The sequence below is a fragment of the Lepidochelys kempii genome, chromosome 3 (genome assembly GCF_965140265.1).
Source record: "Lepidochelys kempii isolate rLepKem1 chromosome 3, rLepKem1.hap2, whole genome shotgun sequence".
NCBI classification, from domain to species: domain Eukaryota; kingdom Metazoa; phylum Chordata; order Testudines; family Cheloniidae; genus Lepidochelys; species Lepidochelys kempii.
In genome coordinates this window covers 66,013,783-66,037,873 of record NC_133258.1, presented here as the reverse complement: position 1 = coordinate 66,037,873, position 24,091 = coordinate 66,013,783, and the positions used below count along the sequence as shown (strand labels likewise).

At 40.1% G+C, this 24,091-nt stretch overlaps 1 protein-coding gene across 1 annotated transcript in view; it reads right to left on the bottom strand.

The window, feature by feature from the left end:
- Positions 1-2,262: 2,262 nt before the first annotated feature.
- LOC140908177 (serine/threonine-protein kinase MARK1-like) overlaps positions 2,263-24,091 on the bottom strand; it is a 41,214-nt gene continuing 19,385 nt past the window's right edge. The window contains exons 5-9 of the mRNA XM_073335139.1: positions 22,158-22,285; positions 18,795-18,930; positions 17,123-17,300; positions 4,584-4,803; positions 2,263-3,660 (exon numbers count right to left, since the gene is read on the bottom strand). Of these exons, the coding sequence (XP_073191240.1) occupies positions 2,891-3,660; positions 4,584-4,803; positions 17,123-17,300; positions 18,795-18,930; positions 22,158-22,285 (1,432 nt within the window). The 3' untranslated portion in view covers positions 2,263-2,890. The remainder of the gene's footprint in view (positions 3,661-4,583; positions 4,804-17,122; positions 17,301-18,794; positions 18,931-22,157; positions 22,286-24,091) is intronic.

Below are 24,091 nucleotides of genomic sequence, written 5' to 3'. Positions count from 1 at the left end.
TCAATGTGTACAACTGAGAGCAGAACTTAATATGCTGTATCTGGCTGCCTTTATCCATTTCCATCTGCCTTCTGAAAAATACTGTGTTAGCACTTAGGAATTCCTCTTTAAGATTTTAAAATGCCACCTTTGACTTCTGTATTTCAAATAATTGTTTGGAACATGATATATGTAAACTAGGGGTCCATTCCTTCAAACTCACATTTGGATAACTTGAGTAGTCCCCTGAAAAGTTACCCAAGTGCGTGTTTGCAGAATCAGGCCTTAGGTAGGCAGTAAAGCCATGTGTCAGCAAGGTACTTAACACATGCCTGACGTTAAGCATATGTGTAGTCCCACTGAAGTAAAAATTCTGACATTTCACAATTCAGGTTCAGGGCACTACTCATTTGCTTACAGTTAGGCATGCGCGTGTGAGTGCCGTGCTGAAACAGGGCCTAAAACCCTATAACTAAGGGAGGCATGAGGTACAGTCACGGTCTCTGGAAAACCAGTGGTGCACGAAAATGGAGGTTCTTACATTTTTAACATCTTTTCTTATTTGTTGTTGTCTGCATTTCTTAGAAGACACTGCTGCTTGCCTTCTCTCCGCCAGCAGAACCATATATTTAGTATGTCACCACTGTCCCCCATAGGGTTGCCAGGCATCCAGTTTTTGACCGGAATGCCCAGTCGAAAAGGGACCCTGGCGGCTCTGTTCAACACTGCTGACTGGGCCGCTAAAATGTCAGTTGGCGGTGCGTGGCTCCTGGAAGCAGCCGGCATATCCAGCTCCTAGGCAGAGGGCTGGCCATGGGAGCTCTGAATGCTGCCGCTGGGAACCACGGCCCACGGAAGCTACTGTGGTGGTGCCTGTGGACAGGGGCAGCGTGCAGAAGCCCCTGGCTACCCCTCCGCCTAGGAGCTGGACATGCTATCCGATTCTGGAAGCCTACTGAGGTAAGCACCACCCAACCGCAGCATGCACTCTCTTCCACACCCCAACCCTCTGCCCCACATTGGAGCCATGAACCCCTAATTTCTGCCCCCACCTTGGAGCCTGCACCCTCAGCTGGAGACCTCCCTCCCGCACACCAATTCCCTGCCCCAACCCAGCAAAAGTGAGTGAGGGTGGGGGAGAGTGAGCGATGGAGGGAGGTGGGATGGAATGAGCAAGAGGTGGGGCCTCAGAGAAGGGGCAGGGCCTCGGAGAAGTGCAAGGCAGGGGACGGGGCAAGGATGTTTGGTTTCGTTTGATTAGAAAATTGGCAACCCTAGTCCACCAGCCTACTTTTACCAAAAAATGGAGTCAAATCTTGTTTATTCCCCCCCCCCCCCTTTTTTCTGACAAAACCTTAGGAAACTGACTACAAGATTGACAAGCTTAGAATGAATTAACAAAATTTTGTAAATTAGGGGGGAAATGTTTACAAAGCCAGTTTGGCTGTGAAATATCCATCCAGCTTTAATAATGAAGATAATATATAAGCTAATTGCCCAATTCTCGGAGTTACACACATGTGTGGCCCTAGTTCAGGAAAGCCCTTATTCACATGCTTAATTTTCAATATATGCTCAAGTTCCATTGCCTTCAATGGGGAACTGAAGCATGTGCTTAAGTGCTATCCTGCATAGGGATACTCTTCCTGAATCTTGGCCCGGGCAGGGCAGAATAAGGCTCTTGAGCACTCAATTCAATTACTGTGGGCTCCATGGATATACCTTCTTTGTATCACTCTAAATATTTTACTCTATTGTTGCTCTTGGAGGTGAAATTTGTCCATCTCAGAAAAAAAACAGCAGAATTCACAAGTGGCTGCACAGTCTTTCTGACTGCTGGATCCTATACAGATCTTACACACTGGTATTTGAAATTTACACATTTTTCACATTTAGACTCATTCTTTATCTCCCTCCAAAGACCTTCCCAGTGTGTTCTCTGTATGGCAGTCATGTTGGTAGAAATATGGGAGGGCAAATCTTGACAAGATGACACACAATGCATTCCAAATACAGTTTAGAAATCCTTTGTAACCCTTAACTTGTATGCTCACACCTCACATAGACATTGCAAAGCTGCAAACACAAAACCTGATTCTCTTCTTGCTCACACAAGTATCAATGAAGAGTAACTCCTGACGTCAAGGAAGTTATATTGGGTTGAGAAGAGAATTAGGCCCAAAGTCTACTAATAAGAAAAAGGAAATGTAAATAAGGAGGATGAATCATTGGAATTTAAAACAAAAGGGATACATTTTACTTTGTCACATGTGTATAGCCCTAATTAATTAATTAATGCAGTGAAGCTGGATGCAAAGTTTGGTCTTCTCTGTTTTGGAACATAGTTGGGTTAAAGTGCCACTGGTTAAAATTCATATAGCTAATATAAAAAAATTCCTGACATGTCTTACTAATGCTATAGTTTATTAAAATGGAAAGAGGATTTTTAAAATCTGGTTTTCCATCCTTATAACAATTTGTTTACATTTGCTCTGTATTCAGCTAGGACAATCAAAATAGACTAGTCAGTTTCATTTTCTGGATCTTTTGCCCTAACACAATGATCCACAGTTTGGGTGCAAACAATGTATATAGACACAAAAAATTCACAATCAAATATTATTGTGAATTGTCTTATAGATTCAGAGATTCATAGGTATTTAGGTCAGAAGGGACTATTATGATCATCTATTCTGACCTCCTGCACAACACAGGCCACAGAATTTCACGTCTTCTTACAACCTCAAATTTTGCATCTACATTAAACAGACTTTGACATCATGTGACATCATGGTATTCAGCTAAAACCTATCAGCTTTATACTTGTGGAAAGTTTATAGATGCTGTTATATTCTCTCTCTCTCTCACACACACACCCCTCCTTTTTTTCTTATATTGCTGTGCACTGTATTTATGCAAAATCTAACCTTAAAATCTCAGACTTTTTCCCTGACCTGGTTTGGTAGGGTGGAGATAATACTGGAAGATTCAGGTCTGTAACTTTATGGGTATGCTTGAGTTGGACTAAGTTTCTCTTAATCTTCATGTTGTTGTTGAAAAAGGTTCTCGGATTTTCTTTAGATTGCCTCAAACTTCTTACCATATGTGTTTGCTGTTGGGATATAGGGGAAATTGGTGGTCTTGAGCCATTGACCAAAAATGGAGGGGAGCCACTTGTTTGTTGCTGTGATGTTCCCAAACATGAAATCTTTTTAACTATGGTGTCTCTCCAGGCAGCTTGTCTCAGCCTGGGCAAAGGGGAAAGTTGTGGTGTTTCAATCATTAGTAGATTAGGACTTTCCTTTTCTGAATACAACCATGTTGGGGTTGGAGTGGTCTCATCCATTGCTTTGAGAAGGTCTTTAAATCTTGTGTCCTGATGAGGTGTAGGACTATGGTCTACAACTCTATTTTCTGTTAGACACCGTGGTGTTACTCTGCTTGTACATGACATTGCAGATCTTTGAGCCTGGTGGTTTGCAGAATGTGTTAGGTTATTTACTAATGTAGGAGGTGGTTTCTCAGGAAGATATGATTTCCTCACTTCAGCTAAGTCTTTATAATCATCCAAATTCTCCTGCAGATCCAAAAGTGTCTGATTCATTGGCTCACATGAATTATTTTTATTTGGTGATTTTGGAGGTTCAAGATGAACCCATTCTCTATCTGCAAACTTGGAAACTAAATGGAATATAGAATGGATAAGATCAGTTCACGCTGAAATGGTAGCGTCAATAAAAGTAACAAGTTATTACTGAAAGTACTTCCCCTTGGGACTGTGAATTTTGCTGACTGTTAGTAGAGTTTTTGCAATATTATCAATAATAAAAAAAACTTGATATAGTGCCATAAGTTTACACGTATGCTTTCAAAAGTAACTAGTGATTTTAGTTGCCAACTTTAGATGCTTTAAAGTATCCTGATTTTCAGAGGAGAGCTGATCAACACTCTGAAAATCTGACCCCTTTTAAAATGCTGGCGTTCAAGACTGAAGCACCCACAATCGCTAATCTCCAGAGTAACAATTGGGTTGATGCTTAGTTATGGCTATTCTTTCTTACATGTACAAAGTTTTCAAATTGATCACCAAAACTTGGGATCAGGAAAGAATTCTTCCAAGAGTGTAATGGCAAGGCCCTTGGACATATTGAATGATTTTTTTTGAGCATTGATTATCATCTCTTGGGCATATCTCTTGTTGCAGAGGAAGGTGGATATGGGTGGACCTTGTTCTTTCCCATCACACTCCTCTCTGTTTCAAAATGGTGTTCTACCACTGTCTTCAGTGAATGCAAGATCAGTCCCTAAATCTCCTTCACATTGACTTAGTTAGGGGAGCGCACACTTCCAAGTCTTTAAAAATCTGTTCTGGGGTAACAAACAGAATGTGCATTTAGTGTAATGCTGGAGATAGTTCTATGAGGGGAAAACTGTGGGAAGCTAGAGAACTGGAGCTGAGCTAAATTTTTTGAACTCTCTCCTCCCCCTCAAAAAAAATGGGGAAAATTTCTAAAAAAAAACCCATAAAATTTTCACTTTTTACTGACTTGCGCTAAAGGAACATTTTCAGATTAATAAGCCATTAATAGATTTTAGTACAGTACCTTCTGGTAACTTTTCTTGGTTATCTAAAGTAATTGCAATTTCATCTTCTTGAATGGCATCTGGAATTGCTGGGGTTAATGCAGAAGGAAATGTCTTATTGTCATAGTTGTTGAGGTTTTCTGTTTTGACCAGTTCAGCCTTTTGGGAAATCTGAATATCTGCATCTTGATTCAGGTTTCTAGGAGGTTTGCCATCACATTTTTCTATTACATTTTCCCTCTGAAAACATAACAGTCATAATTCATCTTGTTTTAAATTGAAAAGAAGCTTGAACGCACAAGGAAATGAAACACAACAAGCTCAGACACGTGCAAATGAAACTGTGCATCTTCCTTCCCCACCAGTCCTGCAGAAATCCCCTCCTGCCCCCCTCCCCACAATATAGTACAGAATGAGCCAGCAGAGAACTTGTTCATTGGTCTCCCTCTAATCCCCAAGATCCACAAGGTTTGTGAGCTGGCAAGCGCTGCTTCCTGACAGAACAATTAGGGAGAGGTCTGCAAAGAGACCCTATTAGATTTACTCTCTCTTAGCCCGCTCCTGCTGTTTTACCTGCAGAAGGAGGTGATCAGAACCTGGAGCAATAATTCATGTTGTCCATTCCCTCTTTGTATCTTATTACATTCTTGGCTTTAACAACCTCATGTGGTAATGAGTTCCATAGTCTAATTGTGTGTTGTGTGAACAGTATTTCCTTTGATCAGTTTTGAATTTTCCACCTTTCAAATTAATTGAATACCTCCTTGTTCTTGTGTTATGAGATAGGGAGAACAGATGGTCCAGATCTGCATTCTGTAAATTATTCATTATTTTGTATACTTTTATCACATCCTGACTTGTTTGTCTCCTTTCTAAGGTAAATAATCACAGTCTTTTCAATCTCTTTGTATATGAGAGTTTTTTCATGCCCCCAATTAACCCTCTTCCTGTTCTACAGAAGAATTTGTCGTCTACTCAGAAGCAGAGCAATCTATAAATGCAGTGATCTTACCTCAATGATCCACTTAAAGTGTGGTTAGTCCTGTTCTTAATTCTAATGATTTTAGTTTGAAAATAATTTATTCGCAATATTTTAAGTGAGAAAAAAAATTCTCTCACTTTTAAACTTTAACTTCTCCTACACATAGGGGGTGTCTCACCTGAATGAAAACAAATTCAAAAAATTTTGTTTCTTTCGAAGTTTTTCACCAAGCAAGCACCTCCCCCCCACCTTTTTAGGACCAAATCTGCTAGTAAAATGCTTCAAATTGCAGAGGCACCTGCCCATAGGACAATAATATAGTTTATTTTTAAGTAAAAAACAAGTGTTTTATTTTAACCTTTTTTCCTCTATTTTTCTTAGCTGACTCCACTAGTTGAATGCTGCTCCATGATAAGCAGCAGTAGGTGGGAACCTGGAATTTCCTGCTCCCTCCTTCAAAAGGAAGATCCAAACCCAGGTGATGCTGGGAAGCCAGTGTAGGGATGAGGGATACTCAGGCCAGGTTACTGGGGTGGGGGTGTAAGGAGAGATACTAGGGGTTGTTGTTGGAAGGGGAGAAGAAAAGGAAATGAGAGAGGATGCGCTGAAAAGAACATTGGGTCTAGGAACGGGAGCAGCTGAATGTGGAGTAAGAACGAAAACAGACCAGGGAAGGGAAATTGTTCAGTGTGTGCATTTGGGGTGGGGTGGGGTGGGGAAAGAGACAAGGCAGCTGTGGACAGGCAGGGGAGGAGGCAAGCGGTGCTGGAGATAGCTTAGTTGAAAGGATTTGTTTTAACTCTCTTCCTCCTTGTAGCTGCCCATCTGGCTCCATAGCGCCTCTTCCCTAATCAACTTCCCTGCTGGCATCCCACTGTTGTATGCAGTATTGTAACCATGTTGGTCCCAGGGTATTAGAGAGACAAGGTGGGTAAGATCACATCTTTTATTGCACCAACTTCTGTTGGAGGGAGAGAGAGACAGGCTTCCAAGTTCATACAGAGCTTAAAGAAGAGCTGTGTGTAGCTCGAAAGCTTCTCTCTCTCACCAACAGAAGCTGGTCCAATAAAAGATGTGACCTCACCCATCTCTAACATCCCTATCACCAGCAGGAGAGTGAATTTGTGTGGGGGGGGTGGAGGGTGAGAAAACCTGGATTTGTGCTGGAAATGGCCCACCTGATGATCACTTTAGATAAGCTATTACCAGCAGGACAGTGGGGTGGGAGGAGATATTTTTTCATATTCTCTGTGTATAAATAAAGTCTGCTGCAGTTTCCACGGCATGCATCCGATGAAGTGAGCTGTAGCTCACGAAAGCTCATGCTCAAATAAATTGGTTAGTCTCTAAGGTGCCACAAGTACTCCTTTTCTTTTTGCGAATACAGACTAACACGGCTGTTACTCTGAAAACATCCCACCAAACAGTTTCCCTGCCTCATTCTGGCTGAGCATCTGCTCCCTGCTTAGTTGCTTCTCCACTCAGCAGCTTCCCTGCCTGACCCCACTGCGTTCAGCAACCTCCTTCCTTTTCTCAAAGCAAGGACCCCCACAATTACTGTCCTGCTTCTCAGCAGCCTCCTGAACTTGGGGAGTTTTGTAGGGATTAGAAATACACTGTAGGGAAATCAGAATCTGTCAGTCTGAGTAATGGGGAGAAAGGGAATCCTGCTGCCCTGACAACGGTGCTTTAGCTCTTGAACGTCTAAAGTTCCCACCTTCAAATGTGATGGCATGAACTGGTTCACTTGTTTCTCTGCATTGTGACTCTGCCCCCACCCTTCCGCTGTTGGAACATCCAGCCAGCAGAGGGCTCTCTAAATCCCAAGGGTCAGAAAATGGAACTACAGCCTGAGGTTTGAGGGGACTGGACTTGGGAGAGAGCTGGAGGCTGCCTGGGAGCTGGCTGCAGAGGGAAGGCCAGGCAGCAGGCATCCTGAAGGCTATGAGTCAGACACACACCCTGTTGCTGGCAGGGGACTAGAAGTATCTTTAGCAGAAAGATACTGAGCTGGGTGCTGCAGGCAGGAAAATAACATAGAGAGCCCCCCCAGTGAGACTTTGACCTTATTACCACTGTGTGTCTAGCCTTCCCTTAGGGGGTTTGAATTAGCAACTGTTGGTCTATCTTATGTTGTAACTAGGGCTGTCAAGCGATTAAAAAAATTAATCACGATTAATCACATGATTTAAAAAATTAAGCATGATTAATTGCACTGTTAAACAAGAATAGAATACCATTTATTTAAATATTTTTCGACGTTTTCTACATTTTCAAATATATTGATTTCAATTACAACACAGAATACAAAGTGTACAGTGCTCACTTTATATTTATTTTTTATTACAAGTATATGCACTGTAAAAAAACAAAAGAAATACTATTTTTCAATTCACCTAATACAAGTACTGTAGTGCAATCTCTTTATCATGAAAGTTGAATTTACAAATGTAGAATTATGTGCAAAAAAACCTGCATTCAAAAATAAAACAAAGTCCACTCAGTCCTACTTCTTGTAAGCCACTTGATTCAGCCAACCACTCAGACAAAAAAGTTTGTTTATATTTGCAGGAGATAATGCTGCCCACTTTTTGTTTACAATGGCACCTGAAAGTGAAAAGAGGCACTGCTGTAGCTGGTGTTGCAAGATATTTACTTGCCAGAGGTGCTAAAGATTCATATGTCCCTTCATGCTTCAACCACCATTCCAGGGGACATGCGTCCATGCTGATGACGGGTTCTGCTCGATAACAGTCCAAAGCAGTGTGGACCGACATGTTCATTTTCATTATCTGAGTCAGATGCCACGAGCAGAAGGTTGATTTTCTTTTTTGGTGGTTTGGGTTCTGTAGTTTCCATATCAGAGTGTTGGTCTTTTAAGACTTCTGAAAGCAGGCTCCACACCTCATCCCTCTCAGTTTTTGGAAGGCATTTCAGATTCTTAAACGTTGGGTCAAATGCTGTAGCTATCTTTAGAAATCTCACATTGGTACCTTCTTTGGGTTTTGTGAAATCTGCGGTGAAAGTGTTCTTAAAATGAACATGTGCTGGGTCATCGTCTGCGACTGCTATAACATGAAATATATGGCAGAATGCGGGTAAAACAGAGCAGGGGACCTGCAATTCCCCCCCATCCCCCAAGGAGTTCAGTCACAAATTTAATTAATGCATTATCTTTTTAATGAGCATCATCAGCATGGAAGCATGTTCTCTGGAGTGGTGGCTGAAGCATGAAGGGGTATATGAATGTTTAGCATATCTGGCACGTAAATACCACGCGATGCTGGCTACAAAAGTGCCATGCAAATGCCTGTTCTCACTTTCTGGTGACATTGTATGTAAGAAGAGGGCAACATTATCTTCTTTAAATGTAAACAAACTTGTTTGTCTTAGCGATTGGCTGAACAAGAAGTAGGACTGAGTGGACTTGTAGGCTCTGAAGTTTTGCATTGTTTTGTTTTTGAGTGCAGTTATGTAATAAAAAAATCTACATTTGTAAGTTGCACTTTCACGACAAAGAGATTGTACTACAGTATTTGTATGAGGTGAATTGAAAAACACTATTTCTTTTGTTTATCATTTTTACAGTGCAAATATATGTAATCAAAAATAATATATACCTTGATCTCAACCACAGAATATAATATATATGAAAATGTAGAAAAACATCCAAAATATTCAATACATTTAAATTGGTATACTATTGTTTAACAGTGCAATTAAAACTGCGATTCATCGTGATTAATTTTTTTGAGTTAATTGCGTGAGTTAACTGCGATTAATTGATAGCCCTAGTTGTAACATTGTAAAAACACGTTTTTAATCTTATGTCCAATGAAAAATGTTGGGTATAATTTTCGGGAAAAACAGCTCTCTCAAAGCTTGAATACATTTTGTGAGTTAGCAAAATGCTTGGAAAAGTTTGAAGCTTACCAAACTTCAAACTCTTAGGTTAGTCCATGCCTACTATGCATTTGCAATGCCCAAATCACAATTAAATAAATTGTCTTTAGAGTATATATAAAAACAAAATAAAATATGTTTAATTTGACAACATTGTTAAAACCACACTATATCAACTGGGAATATGAGATGTCATAAGTGTTTTAGGCAAAGCAATCAAATAGTCTCCCAGGATTTACACACTGCTTGTTAAGAAAACAAATTTTCATCTTACATTTTGCAAGCTGTCACCTTATATACAGTACATCAGAAAACTTGCCATGACTGGTTTTACTGCCAGACCTCTTAAGAGCTAATTGGTTAAGCACCTGGGCAGGAAGCTTTTTGGCAGAAACACTGTTTTCGACAAGGGCTAGCTATAAAGTTCTGGATGGCAAATTATAATCATTAAGGCTCTCTTCTACAAAAGAACACACATAATGCAAAAACATTGCTTGGAGAAATTACCATGCACGAAAGGACAGGCCATGTGTTATATTTATCCAATGGTTTATGGCTCAAATTTGAACATGGAAAGAATCTTTTAAGGGTCAAACTTTCAACAGGCTTCTGTAATTGCACCTACAAAAATTGGAATCGCATCTATTTGCATTCACAAAAACCCTTATCTTCATGTAGAAATGCCAGTTTGAGTGTAAAACCAGCATTTGCAAACACAGCTGCTCATTCGACTTAAGTAAATACAGTTTGTTGTACATGCAAAAGAATGCACTTGCAATTTTTGCAGTTGCAAATTAGAAGGCTTGTTGAAAATTTGTCCTTAAGAGTTTACATTTTTCTTTGATTTTGTGTGGAAACACTTTTGATTAATCTATTGATTGGAGCAGGTTAAATATTACAAAAATAATGTTTGTGAATATTTGTTTGAATTCCAAGCAGTTATTTGGTTTGACCATGTTACTACCTTTTTATTATATGCCATTCATGAACATTGTTGCCAGTGTTTATGTTAATATTTGATGAATCTTTTGGTTCTTTTTGGCTAGAATTTTCTGAAAGGAGTTAGGCACCCAAGTATCATTGAATTTCAGTGAGGAGTTGGGTGCTTAATTCCCTTTGGCTCCTTTTGAAAATCTCAGCCTTTAGGGCCTGATCCAAAATCAATGAAAATTTGTCCTCAAAGGGCTTTGGATCAGGCCACATTTGCTATTTTTTCTTTGCTATACATTGGTTACTCTCTTGGTTTTAAAATGTTTTAGGCTCCGGTTCTGCAAACACTACTTTGTGTGCTTTCATTTTTATGCGCCTGTATATTCTTACTGAGCTCAGAGAGACTACTCTTGCATTTACAGTAAAGCACATGCATAAATTTGCAGATCTGGTGCCTTTGTTATTCAGTTGTGGATTGGAAACTATGTTGTGTGATTTAGTAACCAATCACAGTCTGCGACTAACAAATAGAAAATATTTGACTTTATCCGGAATAAAAAGAGCATCTATGAGTCCTCTGTAGGCATCTTTGATGAAATGTGACATACAAACATCAAATACCCACATCATTATAACTAAACTGCTGCAATATCTTCTCATGTAAATCACAACCAGAAGACCAGACAAACTAACAGATGAAAAATCCTCCCTCTCCACCAATTAGCCATCCTCATGCCTCTCCCCGACTTTCAAATACTTATGGGGGCATAAGAGGGGGTGAGCTAGATTGAGTGCTCTGCTGCATGCTCTACAGGTCTTTGGATTTGGGTTATTTCAGACCAAAGCAGAAAGGCCACACAGAGAGAATGTAGCAGTGAAGCTTCAGAACAGGTACCTCTGCAGGTGTTGGCAGCACAGTCTAGTGGCACTGGGCCTAGGACTCAGCAGACCTTGGTTCTATGACTGGCTCTGACCTGCTGTGTGACCTCAAGCAAGGGGATGGATCGCTTGATGATTACCTGTTCTGTTCATTCCCTTTGGGGCACCTGGCACTGGCCACTGTCGGAAGGCAGGATACTAGGCTAGATGGACCTTTGGTCTGACCCAGTATGGGCGTTCTTAACGTCATCTCTCTCTAGTTTGTTTCCCCTCCCGCCCTTTGTCTGTCCTGTCTCTTGGTGTATAGCATGTTTTCTTTCTTTCCTTGATTATACTTTTAATGTTTTTTGGCCTGAGTTTTGCCTTTTTGTAGATATAAGCATAAAATAGCTGTTGCTACAGAACAGGAAAGGGAATACTGGGAAAATATTAACATTTATTAAAAAAACAATGGTCAGTCTAGATGATACATATTTTAGGATGTTAAGGGAATTGGCAAGTGGACTGTATCACTACAAGTTATGATTTAAGAGACCTCATTGGGGGGAATGATTAGAAGTGTTAATTATGTATATGGCTTGGATAGGTAAAAATTAAAAGGTGAACATACATGATTAGTTAAAAATATTTGTAGAGCATAAACACCAAGGTAGAGAAATTATTTATGGTTGTGAAAAAGGGTGTAACTAGGAGTAATGGGATGAAATTAAGAAACAAACAATTTGGGCTGAATATCTGGGAAAGTTCTCTGCCAGGAAGATCTGCTGGGTTATTGAATAGTCTTCAAATAGAACTAGTAGAAGGCTCGAACCTAGAAACTTTTAAATGTAGACTTTACCAACCACTTATTAATGAACAATAGGGAACAGGTCAGCAATGGCAAGGCCATGGACAAAATGGGGCTACTCATTTTTTTCCATTTGTCATTTTTGTGATTCTGTTATTAATATCTAACTTAGATGCTAAGCGAGTCAAGAGATTCTTAAGTTACCTGGCTTTGTCCCCACTGGAGTAGTAAGTGACATGTGCCGTGTTTAAATTTATGACTCGTTTTATTACAGAACACATATATGATCATAGTGAAAATACCTATTACTTTTTCTCTTAATCTGATCAGAAGCCAAATGCTAGTGAGGTGTTTTCATTACATTAATTCCCCCATGTAGGATACATAATGGGAATCCACCCATTTAGGAAAACCAGTTTCAATGATGGATTAAGAAAAAGTGATTAAAATAATAAGAATTTCCTGTGAAAATTCCTCCATTTATTTGTTGTTTTTAATTATTTTATTAAGCCATAGTCCTGTGCTTCCATTTATTTTATTATTTATAAATATGTTGGAGGTATTTTGGCCACTTTTAAATATGATTTCTAATAATTTAACATCTGTAACTAAGGACTTACTGGTTTAAACTTTTATTACAGTATCTTTTGGGGATTATAATTTTTAATTCCTAATTGTACCTGCCCTCTCCTTAAAGAATGGGCTATGCAGGCTTCTTCCTCCATTTTGCTGAGTAACCTTCCTTAACTAGCTCTGAAGCTACTCCGAGGCCTATGGGTGGGATTCCTTCCCCCACTAGGTCCTCCTACTCGGGCTGGGTACAAGATTTATGAGTTGACCCTTGGAGCACGTATATATTATATTGATCTACATGAGATCATGAAAATGCCTTTCTGGGCCAGACAGAATGTGCAAAATCCAAACTGCAGCTAAACAAATCCTGCCATCATTTGCGCAGGGTGCACAGGTATCCAACCCACCCCTTCTGCACCATGAAGGCCTGATCCCACACAACTGAAGTCAGTGGCAAAACTTCCCTTGACTTAATAAGGCCCCTAATTTGCACTAGTAATTTGAAGGAGGAGAAGGTGTAGAAGGAATGTAGCTGAGGCTGTGGCTGGGTTTCTTTTATCCGTTTCCTGGAGGCATAAATCTGGTGCATGTGACAGGCTTGCTTATGATGGGGTGGGGGTGGCAAGGCTAAACAGTCCTGGGGGTCCCTTTTGGTTTGTGTCTTATATTCCTAAAATCACATACTTCAGAGCTTCTGCTGATCACCTGCAGGGGTCAGGAAGGGATTCCCTCCTCCCCCAGTGTATTCCATTTTTTGGTCCCCTTTCTCTGAAGTACCAGGGATGACCATGGCTGGAGATGGGACAATGGACAGGGAGGGCCAGGGCTCTGAGGTGTCCCCAAGCATTCTCTCCCTAAGGTGTTTTCTCCCATGCTCAAGGTCTAGTTGATTGCCATATGCTGGGTCAGGAAGGAATTTACCCCCCCATTATAATGGCAATGACCTTGCTTATGATGGGGTTGGGGAGGCAAGGCTAAATAGCCCTGGGGGTCCCTTTTGGTCTGTGCCTTATATTCCCAAAATCACATACATCACATCTTATATTCCTAAAATCACTTCCTTTGCAGCCCACAATATGGGTCACTTGCTAAGATTATCTGCGTATCTCTGAGTTAGGCCTTGTCTGCTCTTGCAGCAGTGTGTAGGGTATGTGTAGCTACATGCTGCAATGAAATGCAGGCTGTGTTCACACTGTGGAGTGTAGCTACACCCAGAAGTGAAATGGTCTGGCAGTGGGAAGGCAGTGAAGAAAGGCTCCAGCTGCAAGTGTGTTTTCCCCCCTTTCCCCACTGCTAGAGCCATTGCCCACTCCCAGAGCCTTTCACTGTGCTGGAGAAAGACTCCCGCTGTCTCCTTGCTGCTAGAAACTATGCTACTAAAAACGGAAGTGTAGATGTGAGAGGCACTCCTTGGGTGCATCGAGAGCCATGTAGGATGTATACCCCAAGGTTCTGGCAAGTCTGTAGTCTGCTCACCTAAGCAGTGCCTGACCGTCTACTCTGCTAGCTATACCCATGTTATACTCCTGCGGGAATTCTGAACCAAAAACTTAAAAATTCTGCACACAATATTTTAAAATTCTGCAAAATTCTGCATATTTTATTTGTCAAAATAACATAATATAATCACTAGTTTCAATTATTTTGGTAATTTATTTAAAAATACCTGTTAGCAAGTAGATCTGTAACAATACAGACAACAAAAAAGATTCAGGAAATGTTTTTTTGACAAATAGATTCCTTACTAGGCATATTAATACAGAACTCTGAGTAATAATTCATTTAAACGCCAACACAGAACCATATTTCCTGCACCCTTCAGAAGCCGTGCAAAGGCTTGGGGGAGTCAGGGGTAATGGAGGAGCTGAGTGAGAGGGAAGTAATTGCTGGGAAGGAGCCTGGGTATGAACTTGGAGGGGTATTGGGCATGAGTGGGAAAAGTATGGAACAGGTTTTTTGGGGGTGGGGTGGGGCTGGGAGGGATAGTTAGGGAGCTTCCCCCATGCAGATCCTGGCTGACCCCTAGCCTCTCCCATTCAGTCAGGCACATCTGCCCCTGTCCCCATGTGTCCCTGTACCCTCATGTGCCCTTGCACCCCCTGTCCACATGTGTCCCTGCACCCCTCCCCCATCCTTCTGTGTCTCTGTGGCCCCGCTCAGCCAACCCCCTTCCCCCACATGGGCCTGCGTCTCCACTCTCATTCAGCCCCTGCCCCAGTCTGTCCCGCCCCACTAACTCTTATGAGCTGTGTCTGATCCCCCTAGTAGCCCCACACCATCTGTCTCTCCATAGTCCCTGTCTCCTGACCTGGCCCAACAGGTGCTGTGAAGACGGCACTGCAGACTCTTTCTCTTCCCTAGCTGGCCGGGAGTGGCTGCTCTGTTCTAGCACCACACGCCTCTGGTGGGCATAAGGTGGAACTGCAGCAACTTCCCAGCAGAAGCTATTATCTGCCAAAAAAATAAAAATAAAAATATGGGCAGCACGTTAATTATGTGCGCGCGCACTGGTGAAGAATTCCCCCAGGAGTAATGCTAGCTGGGCATGCAGTGTCTGCGCTCTATACTCTGCCATAAGTGTAGACATACATGAAATTATTTCCCTGCCACTGCTGGGGCCAGTGGCACTGGAATGGGGGTAGAGGTAGAGGGCCATGCCCCCCACTTTTAAAAGTGGGAGGACTATGCCCACCCACTTTTTACCGGCCATAAGGGCAAGCAATGGTGGGGGGAGGAGGTGGAGAGGAATGAGCTGGGACGAAGTCTTGCGGGGAGGGGTGGTGCAAGAGTGGGGGCTCAGGGAAAGAGGAAGTGCATGGGCGGGGTCTTGGGAGGTGGTGTGGTGTGGGGGGCATGGTTTGGGTGCCTGTGGGCCGCCCACTTTTAGGACACTTCTGCTGCTCCTGGCTGGGGCATTGGCCACTGGTGCACCTCGATCCTTCCTGTTCTCTGCCTGTGCTACTTACTATAGTCTCCTGTGGGCTGTAACACTTTGGTCTAATATCAGTTGTTGGGTTTAGTGTGCAGGTGCTGGGTGATGTTGGTGGCCTATGATATGCAGGAGGTCAAACTAGATGATCTGGTGAATTCCTTCTGGCCTTAAACTCTTCAAAACCTTTTCAGGTACTCCACAACTTAGACGTGCACATTAGGATGCCAGGGGTGAGCAGGACAGGGAGTGGTGCTGCCATTTGCTTAGATAAATCTCTTTCCCTTGTTCATATGACCAGTTTCCCATTCCACCTCAGGCAGGATCTTGCCCAAGGTGTTTGTGATTTGATATTAAAGGGCCAGATACTCAGCTGGTGTAAACTGTCATCCGTTCTTTGACTTCAGAAGAGCTACACCAGTTGAGGATCTGCCCAGTAGTCTTCCCACAAGAGCTAGTTTTCAATTATTTATAATTCAGCAAATACAGTTTTTATTTAAATGAAACTATTAGGAGAGGTAAGGACCCACTGCATCATGACCTGCAAAATTTTGTTTTTTTGGGGAAAAAAAAAGAATAAAACCAATTTTTTGAATTTTAGATATGACTATGTCGGGCTACCTCCATTCCTCCCCATGGTGAGATGGAATTAGAATAGAAACACTACATATGCTAGTGTAACTCCAGGGCTGTGTTTTGGGATGCAGATCTAGACCTACTTAAGCTCTGCTCACTAATTTCTAGAGCAGTCAACTGGACCATCTCAAAATATAGTTTGTCCGGGGCTAAGACTTTGACTGGGATTCTAACCTCTGATATGCATTGTTTAGTAATTGAAACATTCCCTACTGCACTTGTGTGTTAAAAGTTGGAATCTGGCTTCCTGTCTGCCTCGGTTCTGCCTGAAGCAAAATTTTTATGACTGAACTGTGAACCCCTTAGTAAAAATGGTTGTAAAAGAAAAGCTTACAGACTTTTTAGCTAATTGTGGCCTCAGCAATTATTGCTATATAGTATTTTCTAATCTTAGCTTGCTTCTCTCGGTTAGTCGGGGTTAAAACCTGAACCTAACTATAGTGGTAGAAATTCTACAATGCACACAGGAGACAAGAATGGAAATGTGTAACTTTTCAGACTTGCATTCACTTTAGAGAGCTTAAAATTAGGCCCTCACTAACCAGTCACAGGAGTAAAGTGGTGTGAGGTCAGGCAGAAACTAACTTTCCTTTTTCTGATTGGAAAAATCTTGTGTTCTGTAAAGAAACAAATTCCCATTAACCTTGCAACTGTCAGTCCCAAATTTGACTGTGTGTAGAGAAAACAATATACGTTTTCTCTGGGAAAAAAAAACTGTTACAGTAATCACCTCTGAGAATGCCATGAATACATCTCTTTAGACTGTATACATGGCTGTACTTCTGTTACCAATTTTTCCATAGTTTGCAGCATTAGTGCTATACATAACGTATTTAGGGGTACTTTACTCACACAAGCCCTCCTGTTGACTTTGTTGCTCACATGAGTAGGGTGAACAGAGCTTGGTCCTTAACATGCTGTTTATGAATTGATGTCTTACCTTCATTGTTTCGTGTGCTTTGTGATACTTGTCCAACTTCTTCAGTAATAAGCAATAAGAAGCCATGATAGAAGATGGTTTGTTATTTATCAAAACATCGATAACATCTGAAAGCCTGAGCTCCATTGTTTCTGTCATGTAGTTTAGAACAACAGGGTTCAGTTCATCAGGACGAAGTCTGAAAAATTAGGAATGTTAATTTAAACAAAAAAAACCCCCCAAAACCAAAAAATGTACAAGTGTAGTTGCATGGATTTGTAAGTGAGCAGCGCAGTCATTAGTGGGCTATAAGTAATTTGACAGTCCGGATATTCAACATACTTTACATATACAAAACTTTGAGATACAGAGTTATGCAACCTTAAATATTCTGTTGGACAACACCAAGTTCATTGCTGGGCTAAGGCTCGGTTACAACATTGTTAGATATTCCACTGCTGATGCAGAGTGGATGGATTAATTTGAAAGGATGTTTCCAAATTAAGACTGCAGCATGACAAGAAGCAAATAGTTAATGATCTGTCATAATCTCGTTTGTTTGTTTGTTTGTTTTGTTTTTTGGTCCTCGACATAGGAGTCTGGGAGGGAGTAATAAGGAGAAAATCTGTGTATGGAAAAGGATGGGAAGTTCTGAGGAGGTTGCAAGATCTCAAGGGGTAAATAAAAGATCTTAGGGAAGTTGGAGAGCATTTTTATACATAAAATTACTCAGTAAAGCTACAATTATAAATCACTTTCAAATAGACATGTAAGTATTTTCTTAAGCAGATTGAATGAATTTGGAGGGGGCACTATAGAAATGTCTAGATATCTGATTTAAAAAATTCCAAAGCTTATTTTCCAAACATTTTTATAGTATTACAGGAAACAGGGACAAAGTCAGTGCAGCTGGTTTGAGCCCCACCATAAAGGAACTGCAGGTCAGATTTCTGTATCTGTTTCGTGGGTGCAAACCCACTGACTTCTACAGAATTGGGTCCAAACATCTTCCCTAAATCAAATGATTCTTAGTTAGAAATAATAAAAGCTCCATCACTGAAATTAGATATTTTAGAAGAGCATGAAAATACTAGTATGAAACACTAATTAATAAATCTGTGAAGGTGGAGAATTCATGTATAAAGTGTCATATTACCTCTTCAGAGACAGACAGTTAAGAAATAATAAGACAGTGGGCCAAATTTTATCCTCAGAGTGGGAGATGTGTGTGCATATATGAGAGAAAACAACTGGCCTGAAAAGGCAGTGTTTGGTGGTGTCTTGCATCTGTTTGCACACTTCTGCTGTTTAATAGGTGCAGTGATTTGACTGGGAAAACATGAACTACAGTAGAGCCTGATTTTGCAGATATGGGAGAATAATATCAATGTAGCAAATTCAGTATAAGTTTTTTCAAAATCTCTCAGATGGGAATATACTATGTAATTCTGTAGTGAGGAAATAACTGGGATCAAACAATCTAGAAATTTAATGTCACCAATGAAACATATCCAGAAAAAAATTAATGCAATATATGCACATAGCAACAAATGCATTTTGTTACGTAAAGCAGATCTAAATTCATGAAGGATAAAGTAAAATTTTACTAATTATTGGTAGTACTGGGATTAGCTAAAGCCTCTGAAACTCCACGGAGCAGATACAAGTAAATGGAAGAGAGATTTGAAATTACCTATTTTTATATGTAATAGAATTCAGTGGTTTCCTGATGAATACTTCATTCAGCCATTTGTTTTTCATTGCGTCTTTAACAGCAGGCCGCTTAGCAGGATCAGGCTCAAGTAAGGAATGCATGAAGTGCACAGCTCCTGTACAGAAATTCAGATGAAATGGCTTGACCTCTCTAGTAGTGTCTGTTTATTCACACAGTGTGAAGTTACTCATGTGCAGAGGCACAAAGTCAGCCCTATTCTGAGGATCTGGGGTATGGTCAGGTATTTAAGTGGGTTATAAGCAGAGCTGCCTGGAAAAAAGATTTTCCTGTACCTTGAAAATTTTTGAGATGGCAAAATTTTTTCCCATCCCAGATCAGGATGAAAAGTCAAAATCTTGAAATTTTTTGCAGACCAATGATCCAAAAATTTTTCAGATTGGGTGGTCAATCAAAATGTTTCTTTTTGATAATTTTGAAACGTTTTATTTCAATTTCAACCTTTTAAATATTTTAAAACTTTTTTAGTATATTTACTAAAATTTTGAAACAAAAAGTCATGTTGAACTTACAAAACTTTTAGTTTTGAAATTGTCAAAACTATTTGACAATTTCAAAACTTTCCAAAATTTTTCAAATCAGGAGATTCATCAGAACTGAGCCATGAACAGTTTGAGTTTTGATGAACTGGCATTTTCCTTCAAAAACATTTTTTTTTGTCCAAAAATTTCTGACCAGCTCTAATTATAAATCTTGGGCTGATCCTCTGCTCAGTAGTAATTTCACTCACACAGTAAAGCTAATCTCTCTGACAAGATTTATTGTTTTGTGTGCTTTTGGCACATTTTAGCACTCATGAAAGAGAGCAACTAATAATTTGGCTTCAGCCATTTGTAACTCGCACAGATGAAGTACATGTAAATATCCCTGTCTGTAAATAGTTCTGCTAATGGAACTCAGTCTCCTCTTTAATACTGCTAATATTCCAGTTTTGGCACATTCCTGAGCAAAAAATGCTAAATGGGGAGTTTTAGAAGTGGAAAAAAATGTTAGATGAAGATTAGACTAGGACCATAATATTTATTGCATCTGTGACCTACCGTAGAAGAAATCAGGTCTTCAAATATGAAAACCTCATTCATTACTTCCCAGACATGTCTAACCTTCAACTAGGAAGATTATCAATTAGGACAACTGAAATTTTCACACAGTCCCACTAACAATAGCTTTTAATGGAGAAAACTAGAGGATGAGATAATACACTTCCTGTTAATCAGCCCCTTTATGATGATTAAATGATATAAGAAAGCATTACAAATCATGAATATGTATGGTATTTATCCCATCAACATTCTTTGGAAGCAATCATCTACCTTATCATGTTTCAGAGTAACAGCCGTGTTAGTCTGTATTCACAAAAAGAAAAGGAGTACTTGTGGCACCTTAGAGACTAACCAATTTATTTGAGCATAAGCTTTCGTGAGCTACAGCTCACTTCATCGGATGCATACTGTGGAAACTGCAGAAGACATTATATACACAGAGACCATGAAACAATACCTCCTCCCACCCCACTCTCCTGCTGGTAATAGCTTATTCTAAAGTGATCACTCTCCTTACAATGTGTATGATAATCAAGTTGGGCCATTTCCAGCACAAATCCAGGTTTTCTCACCCTCCGCGCCCCCCCCCCCAACTTACTCTCCTGCTGGTAATAGCCCATCCAAAGTGACCACTCTCTTTACAATGTGTATGATAATCAAGTTGGATTTGTGCTGGAAATGGCCCAACTTGATTATCATACACATTGTAAAGAGAGTGGTCACTTTGGATGGGCTATTACTAGCAGGAGAGTGAGTTTGGGGGGGGAGGAGCGGAGGGTGAGAAAACCTGGATTTGTGCTGGAAATGGCCCAACTTGATTATCATACACATTGTAAGGAGAGTGATCACTTTAGATAAGCTATTACCAGCAGGAGAGTGGGGTGGGAGGAGGTATTGTTTCATGGTCTCTGTGTATATAATGTCTTCTTCAGTTTCCACAGTATGCATCCGATGAAGTGAGCTGTAGCTCACGAAAGCTTATGCTCAAATAAATTGGTTAGTCTCTAAGGTGCCACAAGTACTCCTTTTCTTTTTACCTTATCATGTTATTTCAACATTGTAATTCTGAACTAGATCTAGACAGATTCAATGAGCTGGAATTCTTCACTGCATCTACACATCTGTACAGAGTTTGAGCTCAGTCAGATTCTACTCATCATGACCCCATGCAAAGTTAAAGTTATGCAGCAGGGGAAAACTTTAATATATGCCAGTGGTGAACTGGGCAAAGCAGAGTCTTGCTCTACTGTGTCTCCTGCCCCTCACACCCTTCCCTTGACACGCATTGAAACCAATGGAGTTACACTCATAAAATTGCTGTGAGAAAACAACCCAAACCTGTAATGTGCAAGTCAGATGATGCTAAAATGTTATCAGTCCAACTGGAAGGAGAATGTAAACTAAAACCAGAGCTACTGAATAAAAGAATTGTCGAAAGTCTAATGCCAGTGAAAATAAATTTTGGATTTCTAGCCCCAAATTCGTATTCACCAATATTATCTCTGGCTTTTAAAGCCTAAGGCCAAATCCAGAGCTAGTGATTATGATAACTGCCTTTTGAGAATTGGGCCTAAAAGTCTCCATTGACTCTGCCTTGCTAATGAAGGTAATAACTAGAGCTGGTGTAAACATTTTGAGTTTCAATTTTTTTAAATGAAAAACAGGGATAGATTTTTCACAAAAAGTTCTGTTGTCAACCAGGTGTAATAATAAGTTTGAACTTTGAAGAGTTATGCTTAGAGCAAAAAGTGAGGGAGCTCTTTCACACCACTTATCAAAGGTTTTCACAGCTCTGCTTTTGTGTGTATTGAACAGATGGCTTCCTAAACTGGCACACAGCCCACTAAACAAAACCCTATGGGTTTGAATCTCATTTGCACTTAAGGCCACTTTACATCAGTCTGGCAGCATAAAGGGTCCTTAAAGTGAGTGTAATTTTTATGTCCACTCTAACTTTCTTTAGTGTAAATGAGAATTGAGCTCTGTGATCTCTCAAGAATAGGCAACAATGTTATCGTCTCTCTCATCTCTGAGGCAAGATTGAGACAGTCTAGATAGCGTGTGATCTTGTCTGTAATAAACAGAATGAAGAAAATGGAAAAGGTGGGTCTTGTACACCATGGGAATATGATCACATTACCTCCTGACAACATGGATGCTAAACAAGGTATTCATGCTGTTTTCCTTAATGTGAGGTTGTTACATTAACTTGGCTACTGAGGTTAAAAAGGTTATCTTATCTATACTATATATCTATATATATAAAATAAGAGTGGGTTACCAGAAGAGATACTGGATGGAATGGGACTGATCTCACCACTGACCATCTTTTGATGTAGTTGCTTGATGTTGAATGGTTCCACAATGAAGGGCAGTGTGCCAGTTAGCATAGCAAATGTGCTAACCCCTCTGTTAAGGAAGAACACAGTAAATACGTCAGAGCTACAGATAACTGTGGTAAATACTGGGAACAAAATCCATGGTTTAGGTTTCTGAGTCTTGTCTTTTGACATCATGAGCAGGCTGAAAATCATCTCTAAGTAGTGATACACATTGAATCACCAAATGAAATTATTTTCTCTATATGCATGCCATTTAGCGTTAGAAAAGCATCCTACAGTGTAGACAGTAAAAGAATAAATTGTGGGTGGATGGGAATATTAATCTGTTCGAGTGGAAGATGCGGGATGAATTGTATTGGAAGTGGAAGTCTGCTATTTGTTCACAAAATAAGAACAGCACATGCAGTGACCGTGCACCATTCTTAGCCCATCCAAACCAAAGGCTTTGGCTTTGACATGGATGGCCACCCAACAGGGGGTAAGATGATCATTCAGTCCTTGGAGAATTTGCAGAGACTGCCAATCTAGGTGTTAGTTAGCGCCTGTTGTCATTAGCAAATTTCATTAAAGTTCACAGATTCAGTGTGGGTAAGTACCCACACCTCTGAATGCTTATCCAACTCTCTTCAGTTTTCAAACTTGGTCTGAATGTCTCATGTGAACAGTCCATTTCACACTATTCATGGCACTTCCTGAACTAGTTGGGTCCGAAATAGCACAGCATCAGCCTGGTATTCTGTCATTCCTGCTTCCAACTGGACCAGAAATGACCAAAGACTGTTAAAATGAAAAATCTGGTCAAACTTTATTGACCTGGAAATAGGCTTGATTCACTTCAAATTTCAGGCACTTCTTATTTTGTTTGAGCTGGTATACTTATTATTGCAGATAATTTTGATGATGATACATGTGATGCAGACAACTGTATTTGAAGACCACTGTCTTTTCTGCAATCACACCAAAGAATGGGATGGGATGGGTGACATCTTCTGCTAGTTACTAGCTTGGACCAAAATTGAATCAGCCACCTCAAAATGAAAATCTTTATTATCCTCATTATCCAATCTTTTGATACATCCAGTCCTTGAATGTAATATTTCCCCAAAGTGTCCTGGTTAAGCTTTCAGTCAGAGTAATATTGAGTAGGGGGGTATTGGTGAGTGTGTAAAATACTGCAGTGAAACAGCATTGATGTTCAAATTGATTGAATTAGTGGCATCCAAAATTCTAGATACACAGTATAATCTCATTGAAAATGGATTAAATTTAGCTGGACTGAAAGTAAAAGAGGGTCCTTAAATATTTTCTGATAGTTGGAAAGAACACATGTTGTGCAAATGGATGTGTAATGGCATATAACATTAAGTTCATTTGTCTTTTCAACATTGTGAACACTTCCTTTTCCACACACTTTAAATTGCTGTTGGTGATATACAAGAGTGGTGCCTTTATGACTGGCAATAGTTTTTTTCATCAGCTTACTAGATGTGAAATCCCCAATGTATGAGAATTTGGGAGTGGGTGGGAGCTACAACTGTATTATCTTTTAAAATATATATATATAAATATAAATTTATATATATATATAAAGTAATATAAATATATATATATAAATGTATATCTATATAAAGTAATGCACAAAATGTAGTTACTTAACAACAATGTATTTAACATTTGTAGCTGGAAACTAACTATACATTATGCTTGAAAATTTATGGTCTATAACAGACTGCTGCTCTTCCGTCTTGCTGAAATATCTGGCTCCATTTGAATATAGCAGCTGTTTTCTTAATTCAGCTGATGTATGAAAGCTAATAATTTTTCAGTCCTCCAAAGAAGTTTAAATTCTGATGCACAAAACCCATTTATGGTC